This window comes from Amblyraja radiata, chromosome 6 (genome assembly GCF_010909765.2).
Source record: "Amblyraja radiata isolate CabotCenter1 chromosome 6, sAmbRad1.1.pri, whole genome shotgun sequence".
In the NCBI taxonomy this organism is placed as follows: Eukaryota; Metazoa; Chordata; class Chondrichthyes; order Rajiformes; family Rajidae; genus Amblyraja; species Amblyraja radiata.
The window spans coordinates 47065797-47081242 of NC_045961.1; the positions used below are offsets into that span (position 1 = coordinate 47065797).

General features: G+C 51.1%; 1 protein-coding gene across 1 annotated transcript in view; it reads left to right on the forward strand.

Annotated features, from left to right (window-relative positions):
• Window positions 1-4994: 4994 nt before the first annotated feature.
• The window catches only part of ddx10 (DEAD-box helicase 10), a 171714-nt gene continuing 161262 nt past the window's right edge, over window positions 4995-15446 (forward strand). The window contains exon 1 of the mRNA XM_033022708.1: window positions 4995-5251. Within this exon, the coding sequence (XP_032878599.1) occupies window positions 5051-5251 (201 nt within the window). The 5' untranslated portion in view covers window positions 4995-5050. The remainder of the gene's footprint in view (window positions 5252-15446) is intronic.

Consider the following 15446-nt stretch of genomic DNA (forward strand, 5'->3'; position numbering starts at 1 on the left):
GTGGGGGGGTGGGGGGTGAAACGGGGCTTGCTGTCTCTCCCTTCGGGGGAATACGACCTTTTTGTCGTATCCCCCTTCTCTGCCTCCGTCTACACTGAGGCCTAATGGCGGAGCTGGCGACCTCGGGACTCTGGAGGCAGCTGACAGGACTCGCCCTGAGCTCGCTCCCATGAGGGTGGCCCAGCCCGGGGCTGGAACTGCGCTCTCGTGAGAGCGGCCTGGCGAGGGGCTGAGAGACTTTCCCGTGAGGGGCTGTGGCCCGTCGGAGTGGCCCAGCCCGAGGGAGGAGCGGCACTCCCGTCGGAGTGGCCCAGCCCGAGGGAGGAACGGCACTCCCGTCGGAGTGGCCCAGCCCGAGGGTGGAACGGCACTCCCGTCGGAGTGGCCCAGCCCGAGGGAAACGGCACTCCCGTCGGAGTGGCCCAGCCCGAGGGAGGAGCGGCACTCCCGTCGGAGTGGCCCAGCCCGAGGGAGAACGGCGCTCCCGTCGGAGTGGCCCAGCCCGAGGGAGAACGGTACTCACGTGAGGGCGATCCGGCTCGGGGCTGGAACGGTGAAACGGTGCTCCGGTGGCTGGGACGGCGTTCTGAGGCGGTGACCTGAGTCCGGGGTTCAGCCGCGGGCCAGCGGCTGCGTGTGCTGGACTGGAGGGCGGCAGCTTCGACCACCCCCGGGCCGCGGTGTTTGAACCGGCCCGTTTGCGGGGTTCGGTGAGCCGCGGGACTGTTGTGCCATCGCCCGGTGGGGAATCGCCTCAGCGCAGAGGGAGAAGAGGAGGGAAGAGACAGTAACCCTAAGATTTTTGCCTCCACCACAGTGAGGAGGTGCCTGGAGGATACACTGTGGTGGTGTTAATTTGTGTTTATTGTTGTTTATTATTGTATGATTGTATGTATGACTGCAGGCACGAAATTTCGTTCAGACCGTAAGGTCTGAATGACAATAAAGGTATTCAATTCAATTCAATTCAATTTAGGCTTACCGGCCAGGCATTGAAACAACAGCCGCATAATGGCGGCTGCAGACAGGACGAATCTGTTGTAGAAGTTAACCATCCCGATAAACTCTTGCAGACCCTTGACCGATAGAAGTTTGGGGAAGTGACGGATAGTGTCGACTTTCTCGGGCAGTGGCTGCGCTCCGTGAGAGGTGATGCTATGACTTAAGAAAGAAATGGAGCGCAATCCGAACTGGCACTTCTCAGGGTTGATCACCAGCCCGAGTTTGTGCAGCCATTCGAAAAGTAGGCGGAGGTGCTTGGTATGCTCCGCCTGCGAGCTGCTGGCTACCAGGATATCATCCAGGTAGATGAAGATAAATGGCAAACCCCGGCCGACCTGATCCATTAGCCTTTGGAACGCCTGAGCAGCGTTCTTCAAGCCAAAATGCATTCTGAGCCATTTCGAACAGGCCGAAAGGGGTAATGGTGGCCGTTTTGGGACGTCGTCACGGTGGACCAGGATTTGATTATACCCGTGGATAAGGTCGACCTTCGAGAAGATAGTCGCACCTTCCAGATGGGCCGAGAAATCCTGGATGTTCGGGACTGGATACCTGTCGGCTGTAGTCACTGCGTTCAAACGCCTGTGATTGCCGCAAGGTCTCCAGCCCCCGGACGCTTTGGGCACCATGTGTAATGGGAAAGCCCAAGGGCTATCCGACCGCCGGACAATCCCCATGTCCTCCATAAGTTGGAACTCATCTCGTGCGGTGCGCAGTTATCGGGCGGGAGACGGAGCGCGTGGGCGTGTACCGGCAGTCCCTCGGTGGGAATGTGGTGGACCACTCCATGACAGGGCGTGGCCTCGTCGAACTGGGGCGTGAGCAACCCTGGAAAGTCGGCGAGCAGGGCTGCGAAAGGTTGCTGGACGAGTTGCTGTAGAGACATTGACGGGTTGCGCTACTTGGTGGGGCGTGGGTCCGACACAGGGACCATACGACCACCTCGCACATCGATCAACAGGGAGAATGCGCGCAAGAAATCGGCCCCCAGGATCGGTTGGGCAACGTCAGCAACGATAAACTTTCACCTGTACTGGTGGGAGTCGAAAATTTAGATACGCGGTCCGCATACCGTAGGTGCGAATATCGCTCCCGTTAACGGCCGAGAAGACGGGTCCCACCTTACCAGCACGAACGTCTCGGGCGCTTGGAGGCAGGATACTAGCATGGAAACGGTGACCGGAAAGGCGATCGTGGACGACGAGGCATATGTTGGGGCCGATCGCGTTCGCCTCTATGGATGATCGGCCGGGGCGTTTCCCGGAAGTTTCCAGGCTTCGGGTTTGTATCGTTGGTGGTAGTAGCACCATCTGCGTTGACTGTAGACCACTGGCCGCGGCGATTCCTCTTCGACGATGGGCTGGGTCTCTTCTTCCTCCCGATGTCGGTTCGGCTACACCCATTGTGTGACCAGCGGACAGGCGATGGCGTAAACGTCCCGCCGTCTGTGCGCCCACAGTTCGTCAGCTTTCCGCGAGCCGCAGCGGGTCGCTGAAATAGGCTCTCGCTAGCATTAGCTGTACTTCGTCGGGCATCTGCTCTAAGAACGCCTGTTCAAAAAGCGGGCAGGGGCGGTGCCCGTCCATCAGGGCCACATCTTTGCCATGATCGTCGATTGCCTTCGGTTGCCGATGCAGTCCATATGTAGCAGTCTTGCCGCCCTGTCTCTACGGGTAAGACCGTAAGCGTGAAATAACAGGGCCTTCTACCCTTTGTACTTGCCGCTGGACGGAGGTCTCTGATATAGGGCAACAGCCTCGAGGAGCAGTCCTGTGGTAATGCTCCTACCACTTGAAAATACATGGAGTCGTCGGCGTCGATGCGATGTAGATGAAATTGTGCCTCCACATTAGCGAACCACACCTGAGGTTGATCAGGCCAAAAGGCTGGCAGTTTGAAGGCCGGTGCGCCCTGCCTCGTGCTGGCCAATTCTGCGTGAAGACCTTCTTCCTGCATAATTCTTTTTGTCTAACGACGGCTAGACAGGTCGGGGTCACCAATTTAGTGGTCTGAGAAACGACTACTGGAGTTTTCAACAGATCCTTATTCGAAAGTTCAAGTTGCAGCATACAGGCTTAATGACATTTCTGCCCACAACGGTGGTCAGCGCTGAACTAACACGCGCAAGGAAAAAAACGCGCGAAAACAGGCCCTCCCGAGTCACGTGACCGCGGCTTCCGAACGATATCTGCGTGCGCTAGCAGGCGCCGCTACACCTCCCCTTCCTCCCTCCTCCCCCCATCTCTCCCTCTTTCCTCCCCATCCCTATCTTTCCCCACCTCCCTCTTTCCCCTTCCCTTCCTTCATCCCCTTTCTACATTCCCTCCCCTTCTCTCTTTGCCTCCATCCCTCCCTTTTTTTTCTTTCCCTCTCTCTCTCTTTCTCCCCTCCCTCTCTTTCCCCGGCCGCCCAATGGGGAGTCTGGCGGGCACGGTGTAGTGTGGATTGGCGGTGCTGGCACTGCCGCGTGAGAGGGAGCGAGCGAGGCTGCAACGGCGGCTGGCAGAGCAGCGCTCGCAGCCGGCGCACAGAGGCGTTGACACCCGGCGGATGCACATCCGACCAAGAGAGAAGAGACGCGACGTCACTCACAGCCGTCAACCGACGCGCTTCCCTAGACCGCACAGATCGTTGTCATGTGGCGCAGAGACAAACTGCAGCAAAGATTGTATAGCTCCGCTATAGGATCCTTGCTGTGCAGGGAGTGAAGACAGAGTGAGAATTCTGTCATCAGCATGAGGGCGTGAGAACTGGCTGAAATGCGTGACTCTCACGCTCAAAGCGTGAGAGTTGGCAGCCCTGTCATATACACACACACACAAATACTCACAAACACAACACATCCACAGCCCGGGATCCCTCGTGGAGGACCCAGGGGAAGAAGAATCTCCGAATGCCGGCTTCTACCGTGGGCCCGGCGTGGACTTACCATCACCCCTGGAGGGGAGCTTCATCTGTCGGCCCTGCAGTCTGCGGTGCTTCAGGCTGCGGCGCGAACTTTAAATCTTCGACCGCCGGCCTACACCAGCCTGAAGCCGCGGTCTCCGGTGGGGAAGAGCCGATCCTGGACTTACCTTGACCGCTCATTGTACCGCTGCTGACAAATTCATTTCACTTGCACTTTATGTGCAATGTGACGAATAAAACTGATTGATTGAACTGATTGATTGACACACACAGACACCAGGGCTGCCAACATTGGGTGAGAGTTGGGAGTGAGAAATTTGTGAGAGACCAAGCCCGAGGGAGCATCGCGACGGGGGGGGGGAGGAGGGGGGAGGAGGGTGCCCCCTCCCATTGGTATGGAACATTTGCATTTTTCAGCTTGAAATTGTGCATACTGTCTCCCTGTCTCCTTCCCCTCTCTCTCCACCTCCCTTTGAGAGTCTGTCCCTTCGGCACAGAGACTCTCGCGGCAGCGGCGCAACGCCTCCGACGCCCGGGACATGCACTGTCCGGAGTGCTCCATGGCCAGAGCTGCAGCGAGCGACACGCCGGCCCCGGCAAACACTCATCCGTCCCATCTCCCCGCATCTGTTCCGGCCGCTGGTTCTGCTCCCACCCCTCCCGCAGCCCCTGCTCTCCAACACTCGCGGACCATGCAGTTTATCCGAGTTTTGAAATTTTCGTTGATCACAAAATTTCTCACCACTGAGCGTGAGAAATTTCTGATGAGCGTGAGCGCGTGAGAGTTTGCTTGAGGGCGTGAATCTCACGCTCAAAGCGTGAGAGTTGGCAACCCTGCAGACACACTCACAAATACGCTCACGTAAACACGCTCACATACACACACTCAAACACACACATACACACACACTCTCATACTCACACACATACACTCACAAACACACACACAAGTGTGACAAGTAATAATTTACTGTATTATTACTAGACCCATGAGCTGTGTCTGGGCTGACACACAGGGAGAAGAAAGCATGAATGAAGTTAGGGCCCTGGCGTCATTGTTACGCGACGGCCCTTGCGTCATCCCGGCGCGACGACAGTGTGTCTGCACCAAAGCTCTTTGGTCACCACGTTGGTCTGCGCCATGGATTTGACCGGGGACCGGCCCGGCCTCGCAACCGACACCGACACCGCCAGTCGCGGCGACATCATCAATAACTACGAGAAATGGAAAAAGAAATATCAAAGGCGAAAAGCGAGGAAGAAGGTGCTGAGGAAGCAGCGGAAGCCGGAGTGGCTGTTGGAGAGGGAGCAGATCGCCAGGATGGTCGAGCGCTACCCGCAGGTAGGAGCCGCAGAGGGAGGGGGCGACCAGGGGTCCGGGTGGGCGAGCGAGCGGTCCGGGTGGGCGACCAGGGGTCCGGGTGGGCGACCAGGGGTCCAGGGGGGGGGCGACCAGGGGTCCGGGGGGGGCGACCAGGGGTCCGGGTGCGGGGCGACCAGGGGTCCGGGTGCGGGGCGACCAGGGGTCCAGGGGGGGGGGCGACCAGGGGTCCGGGTGGGCGACCAGGGGTCCGGGTGCGGGGCGACCAGGGGTCCGGGTGCGGGGCGACCAGGGGTCCGGGTGGGCGACCAGGGGTCCGGGTGCGGGGCGACCAGGGGTCCGGGTGCGGGGCGACCAGGGGTCCAGGGGGGGGGGGCGACCAGGGGTCCGGGTGGGCGACCAGGGGTCCGGGTGGGCGAGCGAGCGGTCCGGGTGTGGGGCGACCAGGGGTCCGGGTCAAAGATCATAGAGGAGCTCCTCTATGATCTTTGGTCCGGGTGGGCGACCAGGGGTCCGGGTGCGGGTCGGCTCCCCTGAGAGCTGCTCGAATTGCCGTCTCAGAGTCAGTCATAGACCACTGTATCTTTCCAAGACCGGGGATGTAGAAGAATAATGTCCTTGCATTAGTGCAAATGGTCACAGTACACGTAGAGTATGTTGTCATTGTGACTACAAAGTCAAGGATCGTTCGCACCTTTCAAGACTCGACTGGTCTATAATGTTTGAGTAAAATACGAAGTGCTGGAGTAACTCAGCGGGTCAGGATCTGTGGAGGACATGGATAGGCGACGTTTCGGGTCGGGACGCTTCTTCAGTCCCATGACTTCCAGAGATACTGCCTGTCCTGCTGAGTTACTCCAGCATTTTATGTTTTACTCGAGACAGCAGGATCTGCAGTTCCTCGGACTCTTTAATCGGACTTTACTGGACTTAATTTAATGAGATCCTTGAGCCTGATGCTGAGAAACTTACTAAATGTTGGATATCTGGTTCAATTTGCTTAAGGAGCAAGCGAAGGTCTCCTCTTTCAGTGATTTTCAGACAGTTTCTCTGTTTGGTGACAATACAGGGGGAGGGCAACCCCTGATACAGGAGATACAGGGCTCTCACTTAACTTTTTTTCACTGTTGCCAGCCGGGCAACCTCGGCAGCTTTTTAAGTTGTCGAATGACAGTTTAGGTGGTCATTTAAGACGGCTTGCATGACGCGTACGATAATGTGCTCAAGAAGTGCGTAGATACCAGTCGGAATTATGCTCAATGAAGCATTCACATTTTATTTCTGCTTCAAATAAAGTCACAAACTAAACATATTCACCAATCAAGACATGATATATACCACAATGACATGCAGCAAAATTATAATACAGTATCTCAACTTATTTTACATGTTGCAATTAATGCAATTTCTATTATTCTTTCTACTTCCAAACAAAAATGTGGTTGGATTATTCAGCATATGATCAACCTCGGTGAGACCAAGCGCAGGCTTGGCGATCGCTTCGCACAACACCTCCACTCAGTTCGCAATAACCAACCTGATCTCCCGGTGGCTCAGCACTTCAACTCTTCCTCCCATTCCGAATCCGACCTTTCTGTCCTGGGCCTCCTCCATGGCCAGAGTGAGGCCTACAGCAAATTGGAGGAACAGCACCTCATATTTCGCTTGGGTAGTTTACATTGGTACAGCGGTATGAACATTCGCTTCAACAATTTCAGGCAGTCCTTGCTTTCTCCCTCCTTCCCCTCCCATTCCCAGGTCTCCCACAGCCTGCTGCCTCCGTCTTCCGGCTCTTCCTTTCTTCCCCCCCCCCCCCCCCCCCCCGACATCAGTCTGAAGAAGGGTCTCGACCCAAAACGTCACCTATTCCTTCGCTCCATAGATGCTGCCTCACCCGCTGATTTTCTCCAGCTTTTTTGTCTACCATCGGGATCCCACCACTGGCCACATCTTCCCATCTCCTCCGCTGTCGGCTTTCCGCAGAGACCGCTCCCTCCATAACTCCCTGGTCAATTTGTCCCTTCCCACCCAAACCACCCCCTCTCCTGGCACTTTAATAATAATAATAATAAATTTTATTTATGGGCGCCTTTCAAGAGTCTCAAGGACACCTTACAAAAATTGAGCATGTAGAGGAAAAACATGTAAGGGGAATGAAATAAATAGTAGAGACATGACTAGTACACAAAGTAAAGACAGAATTCAATACAAAACACAGTATGAGGCAATTAATGCACAGATGAAAAGGGACGGGGACGTGGGGCTAAGGATAGGCAGAGGTGAAGAGATGGGTCTTGAGGCGGGACTGGAAGATGGTGAGGGACACGGAATTGCGGATCAGTTGGGGGAGGGAGTTCCAGAGCCTGGGAGCTGCCCTGGAGAAGGCTCTGTCCCCAAAACTGCGGAGGTTGGACTTGTGAACCTTGCAACCGCAGGAAATGCAGCACTTGTTGCTTTACCTCCCCCCTTGACTCTATTCAAGGACCCAAGCAGCCTTTCCAGGTGTGGCAGAGGTTCACCTGCACCTCCTCCAACCTCATTTATTGCATCCGCTGCTCTAGGTGTCAGCTGCTCTACATCGGTGAGACCAAGCGTAGGCTTGGTGATCGCTTCGCCCAACACCTCCGCTCAGTTCACAATAACCAACCTATCTCCCGGTGGCTCAGCACTTCAATTCCCCCTCCCATTCCGAATCCGACCTTTCTGTCCTGGGCCTCCTCCATGGCCAGAGTGAGGCCCACCGTAAATTGGAGGAGCAGCACCTCATATTTCGCTTGGGCAGTTTACACCCCAGTGGTATGAACATTGACTTCTCCAATTTCAGTAGTCCCTGCTGTCTCCGCCTCTTCCTTTCTTCTTCCCGCCCCCTTCCCACCCTCACATCAGTCTGAAGAAGGGTCTCGACCCGAAACGTCGCCTATTTCCTTCGGTCCATAGATGCTGCCTCACCCGCTGAGTTTCTCCAGCATTTTTGTCTACCCATTCACACAAGTTCTGTTATCCCACTTTCCTCACCCACTCCCTACACATTAGGGGCAATTTTACAGACAAGTTAACCTACAAAGCCAATGCGTCTTTGGGATGTGGGAGGAAACCCACTCGCTTGCAGGGAGAATGCAAATTCAATACAGACAGTGCCCGAGGACAGGATCAAACACAAATAACAACTGATAAAGAAAATAAATCGTGGTTAACAGACAAGGGTTGGACCCAGTTTTCTGACACCATGTAGGTACCTCACTCTCACACTGGTTGGGGTACAAGCATCTTTAATGTTCAGGTCATCATCACATAAGCAGTACATCATACATTCAGTCTACTGGCGCTATATAAATCCCATCCATTATTATTATTATTATTATTATTATTATTACTGCAGCTAATGAAGACAGTAAGCAAGTTCTTGCACTATAAAGCATGCATTAGGCGGAGTTATAATTACTAAGCATTCTGATTGGCTAACATGCAATAGCCAATCTACATCTCTTCTTGTAGAAATGAAAAAGCAACTAAAGCACTTTAAACGGTAAGCTGAGGGAATAATAGTGGGGTTAAACAAAATCGCCATATCTAATGGGTGGCCTACTAACAAGGCCCTTACTGCCAAGGTCGACACTGGTGCAAAGGTGAACGTAATGTCACTCAGAGAGTTCATCAAGATAAGGAGCACTGAACTAATGAGAAAGGACTCCTCCACCCTACATGCCTACGGGGGGGGAAGTCCTCCACCCGTTGGGTAAAGCTGATTTGAAATGCATTGTCAATGAGGAAACGAAAAACCTAATGTTTTACATTGTCCAACCTAACTCTGAAACCCTGCTTGGAATCAACGCATGCCATGACCTGGGGCTGGTTTATTTTGGGCGCGCTGTCCACAAACTCTGCCTGACAGAGGAACCAACACAGCAGATGCTATCCCAGTACAAAGACCTGTTCGATGACAAACTCGGCAAGCTGCCCACGATATACAAGATCACTGTAGATCATGCAGTCACACCAATAGTTTGTGCACCTCACCGCGTTCCCCATGGAATGCGGAAGAAAATACACACCGAACTTAAATGCATGGTCTCCATTGGAGTCATTGCCGAGGTCAGCGAACCCTCTGACTGGGTCTCCACCATGGTCGTAACCACCAAGAAAAACAAAGAAGATTTGCGAGTCTGCATCAACCCCAAAGATTTAAACACAAAATCAAACGACCACACTACCCGATGAGAACTACTGAGGACGTAGCTGCGCCAATTGGAAATGCAACGGTGTTCTTAGTCCTTGACGCCAAAAGCTCTTTCTGGCAAATACTACTGGATCAGGCATCGTCTGCCCTAACAACTTTTGCCATGCCATTTGGCCGCTACAGATTTATAAGGATGCCTATTGGCATCAATTCTGCCAGCGAAGTCTTCCAGCGCGAAATGGAACAACTGTTCGCGGAATATCCATGTGCCTGCATTGTTGATGACTTCCTAGTCTATGGCCGCGATGTGGCCGTATGTGGCTTGTATGTGGCATGATGCCAACCTGAAGAAGATACTAAACAGTGCCAGAGACATCAACCTGAAACTCAACCCTCTTAGATGCAAATTCCGGGTTCCGGAAGTCACCTACGCCGGTCATGTATTCACCAGCAACGGATTAAAACCTGATCCGTTAAAGACTGCAACCATCAATGAACTGCCAGCCCCAACTGACGTCACCAACTTGCAACGGTTCCTTGGCATGGTTAACTACCTGGGTAAATTCATTCCCAACCTCAGCGAACTTTCTGCTCCTCTGCGACAACTGACCCACAAGGACTATGCTTGGTCTTGGTACCCCCAGCACCAAAGAGCCTTCGAGACACCAAAGCTCCAGCTAGCCAGCGCACCTACACTGGCATACTTCAACCTCAACCTGCCAATCACCGTTACCTGCGATGCATCCCAGTACGGACTAGGCGCAGCGTGCCTACAAACAACTACCGACGGCGACGTGATGCCTGTCTCCTATGCATCACGCACCTTGACAGCCACTGAGCAACGCTATGCCGTCGTCTTCGCCTGCTCGAAATTCAAAGACTTCATCTTTGGCAAAACCTTCACTGTTGAGACTGACCACCAGCCGCTAGTCACCATCCTAAACACGCCCATCCACGCCACCCCGGCTTGTCTACAACAAATGATGATGCAGGTGCAGCGGTTTGACTTCCGCATCGTATACAAGAAAGGTAAAGACATGCACATCGCAGACACACTCTCCAGAGCCCCGCGTACTACCAACGAACGCCACCCCATCGAACAGGACAAATTCTCAGTCCTGAAGGTCTCGTTTGTGCCTACCGACCGTTTACGCCGCCTTGCCGAACACACAGCTGCGGATAAAACTTCACAGCTGCTGACCTCCGTTAAAAGAAATGGATTGCCAAACAAACAGTTAAGCACCCCGTTTGAAATACGACCCTACTTCCTGGCCCATGACGAACTAGTGCTACAGGACAGAATAATCGTCAAAGGCCATAAAGCTGTCATCCCCTCCACTCTGCGGAGTGAGTACTACGAAGACATCCACGGAGGCCACCCTGGTACAGAGGCCACTCTAAAACGGGCCCAGAACATGATTACTGGCCCGGGATGACAAGGTACATACGCGATAAAACCGAATAATTGAATTGAATCCTTTATTTGTCATTCAGACCTTTTGGTCTGAACGAAATGTCGTTGCCTGCAGCCATACATGTAATAATAAACAACACACAATAAACACAAATGAACATCCACCACAGTGAGTTCACCAAGCACCTCCTTACTATGATGGAGGCAAAAGTCTTAGGGTTACTGTCTCTTCCCTCCTCTTCTCCCTCTGCGCTGAGGCGATACCCCACCGGGCGATGGTAAGTCAGTCCCGCGGTTCAAGCTCCGCGGCCCGGGGGTGGTCGAAGCTGCCGCCCTCCAGTCCAGCCTGGTACAGATGTGCCATCTGCAACAGTTTAATACCACACCAACAGAAGCAGCACCTCTTGCCACAGCCAGCTCCATCCCTTCCGTGGTCGTCGACATCTTTGAATGGCATGGGAAGCACTACATCGTCCTGGTAGACTCCTACTCAGGCTGGTTTGAAATCGACCTACTGCCCATGATAACCTCTGAAATCGTGATCCAGAAACTGTCAATCCATCTTTCCGTGCATGGTGCCCCCGTTCGCCTTCAAACTGATAACGGAACCCAATTCACCAGCCAAAAGTTCAAGAACTTTGCCAAACGGAGGAACTTTCAACATGTCACTAGCAGCCCTGAGAACCCACAGTCTAATGGACTTGCTGAACGCGCTGTTCGCAGCGCTAAACAACTCGTGGAGCGCTCCTTCCTAGCAAAATCCGACGTCTACCTGGATCTGCTAAACTTATGGAACATTTCAAGAGACAATATTCTTGGCTCCTCCGCCCAACGACTAATATCCCGCCAGACCCGTCCACCACTGTCTGTCTTCCAGCAACAGCTGCAGCCGTAAGCCCGCTCTCTCACTGTGATATAAAAACGTGTGCAGTTTAAACGTGACACACAGAAGCGTTTCTATGATAAAATCAGCAAGCCACTCAAACCACTTATACAAGGACAAGTGGTGCGCCTACAAAACTGACAAAGGACATACCAAACTGGGACATATTCATGGCCCCTTGAAGAAACCACGCTCCTACCTGGTCGAAGTAGATGGTGTCCTCTATGGACGCATCCGTCAACACCTCCTTCCAGTGAAGGAGCATAGTCCACGGGTCCTGATGCCCCATCGCTCATGTTCACACCAACGCCTGTTGCAGATGTTCCATTACCTGCCGCGACCAAGTCCGCTCACTCCTCGCGTCGGTCTGCCCCTGCGCCTCCTGTTGTAACAGGTACCCCTGGCTCCCCGCGTCGGTCCACCCCCGGTTCCCCCACGGCGGTCTCTCCCCACAGACCCATTGGGTCTCCCGCGGTATTACCAACACCTGCCCCCATCTTTTCGGAAGTAAAGGGTGATGAGGCAGCCCCCTACCGCACGAAGACCGGGTGGGTTAGTAGGCCACCCATTAGATATGGAGATTTTGTTTAACTCCACTATTATTCCCTCAGCTTACCGTTTAAAGCGCTTTAGTTGCTTTTTCATTTCTACAAGAAGAGATGTGGATTGGCTATTGCATGTTAGCCAATCAGAATGCTTAGTAATTATTACTCTGCCTAATGCATGCTTTATAGTGTAAGAACTCGCCTACTGTCTTCAGTAGCTGCAGTAGAATGAACGTATGATATACTGCTTATGTGATGATGACCTGAACATTAAAGATGCTTGTACCCCAACCAGTGTGAGAGTGAGGTACTTACACATCTGAAGAGCCATACTGAACTTTTGTTTCTCTGTTATCTTCATTTGATAAATACCTTTCAGAAAGATTACTGGACTCCAATCCATCCACAACATAATTTCTTACAGAACAAGATGCTTCATTGCAGTTATCTGTTTTTTTTTTCCACATTTAATGGCTGTTGCATCTTGTACCTGAACTTTTTCCCAAGAGCACTCTGTACATTCAGGATCTGTGTGCAAGAACATGTCCTCCAATGGGGATTCCCAGTTGTCCATATCCACTGACCGCAAAGTGGCTCCACTGTATGTACAAGGCTGAAAGTCTGCTAACACTGGGACAGGTTGATGCTTCGCAACATTATCACCCTCACTATTTTCAGTCACTGTTCCATGATGAGGTGAAAGGGTAATAGAACCATCCAGAACTTCCTCCATTGAGTCCTTATTTCTACTGGATGGGCACTGTCCATCATTCAAAACAACGCTGTGACTTGAATACATGTCCAGGATGTAACTGTGACCCTCTGTTATCAGAGTTCTGAACAGTACTTCTAATTGCCAGGATTCTGCCTGATTCACCTCTACCCCATTGGACGTTGTCTCTGGAACTGGTGTGCTATAATGCTCAGAACTATGTTCTCCACACTAACCTTTCCTTTGCTCTACCTATTTTAGGTAAGCCTGGCTTGATTGCATTTATTCATGTTAATCCTTGGTGTCTTGCTGACATTGAAAAAGGGTGCAAGATTCTTTAGACTCGTCATTTAGCTGTTGAATAACTATTAACTGAGTTCCTGCTTAATTAATGTTTCTATACTTAGCTGACTTGATTAAATTTTAATAGGTTTGTTTTTATCTGTATTCTGGGTCAAGGGATGAACCATGGACATATGAACTTTTAAATTGTGAGCCTTAACGAACAGCTTCTCACATTGGTCACAAGCAAATTCAAGTTCAGCTTCTGCTTTGTGCTTGGTCATATGGTATTTCAAGGATGCTCTTTGTCTGCACTGGAATCCACAAACTTCACACTGCAAATGTTTTGCTCCAGTATGGAGCATTTGTTAAACTGACAGGTATTTCCGCTGTTTGAAAGTCTGTCCACATTCATCACAAATGTAGTTTATTTTCACAAATCAAGTCGTTCTTCCTCCCAAGTTGTCCATCAGCGTGTGAAACCAGCATTCATCTTCCTTCTCCATCAATGTCAACTGGCTGTCTGATCCATCCCAGCTCCTAACTTTGATCCCGGCTGGGATTTGCCTCAATCCAGTTCTGTAACTAAGTTGCACTCCAAAATCAAGGCTTTTCAACTCCACAACCTGATTGCTCTCCTTCAACTTCTGTGTGATGGAAGCGAGATGGTCATTTTCAGACTGGGCATTGGTGAGCACATTTCTCATCTGTTTCAGCTCGGTCTGTAGCCCTGGGATAAGCTGCCACCTTTTTCTGGTTACTTCAAGAACCTGTGGTAATAGATCCATCTTGGTCAGTGTTATAAACATAAGGACAGTTGTCAGCCTTATTCAGGACGTCTTGGTGCAGGGGTGTTTCCCCAAGTCCAGCCCATCTGGGCCAACCTCAGTATAAAAAGTAAGGCCAATAGCCCCATTGTCCTTTCTTGGTTCTCCTCCATTTATAGTCAATCGTATCAGATGTCTTCAACGGGAGTAATCTTCAATCTTCACGGCGGTTGGTGTCATAGTAGCACCTGGTACAGTCCCCTCCAACATAGTCCCAATTTTGTCCGATCCCAGTAGTATGGACTGTGTCTGTGTTCAACTGGCAGTGGCTTTCGCGTTTCCAACCCCTGTGAATGCAAGACTGACAAGGTTGTGCTTAATTGCTGTGCGTATGTAATTAATTCATTGCTGTGGGCCTGTAGGTCATAACTAACTTCCACACTCTTTAGTGTCCTATTCATTCCCTCCACTAATCAATAATTCTACGGGTGGTGGGGGATGTGAGATCACTCTTTAACTATCTGTAAGGCAGACCCTTTAAAAATAGATCATTATATTAAAAAAAATATTCCCGATTGTTCAAATCTATCTCCCCAAATTTACAATTTCAAATTAACAGAGTTTGTTCTGAGATAAAGGCATCTCCAATCTCATCTAACACATCTACCTGAATGCCACGTGGCCATCGTGGAATTCAGGTCTCTGAACTCAATTCAAAAGATAAGAAATAGGAAAAAAATAAACTTAGAGTTAAGAGAAAACAAAGAATAAACAATTAATTTTCATAGATTGCAAGCCCATTCAATGGCATCCTATTCCATCTGATATGGACCATTTCATCAAAAAGAGCAGATATGAATATATAAATATAGCCTGGGACTGGATGTCAAGTATCTCGATAGGCTTTGGGATAAATTAAAAAGACATAGTCAAATCCTGAACACAGGAAAATGAAGCTGCCGGTATCTTGGAAGCACAGCCTTGAAAAGAACACTGAGCACTCTAGTTAGATAAGAGACAGAACTTGGATGAGTGACAACTCGAAAGAACATGAAAATCTTGTCTAATCTGATAAGGGCCAGAACCTGGATGAGTGACAACTTGAAATAACATCTTAGAATACTTTTGAAATAGCTTTTCAGTTTTAACAAATACTAACCTTCAAACATTGAAAGGAAACTAGTACAAAAAAACCATGCAAAATACACACATTTAATCCGAGAGGAGTTAGCCAAAGTGGCGCAGCCCCCCTTGTTTCCAAAAAAAATCGTGCAAATCATTAGAGACGTCTCTGTATTAACTTTATAATCCCCTCATCTGACAAAAGCCGTTCTGTTTAAAAGAATCTTTGTTTCTGTGGGAACCAATTTGCAGAATTTGTGAACTAGGACTGGGAGGTTTAAGGCTTGCAGTGCCTTTAAATTGCAAAAGTCGTC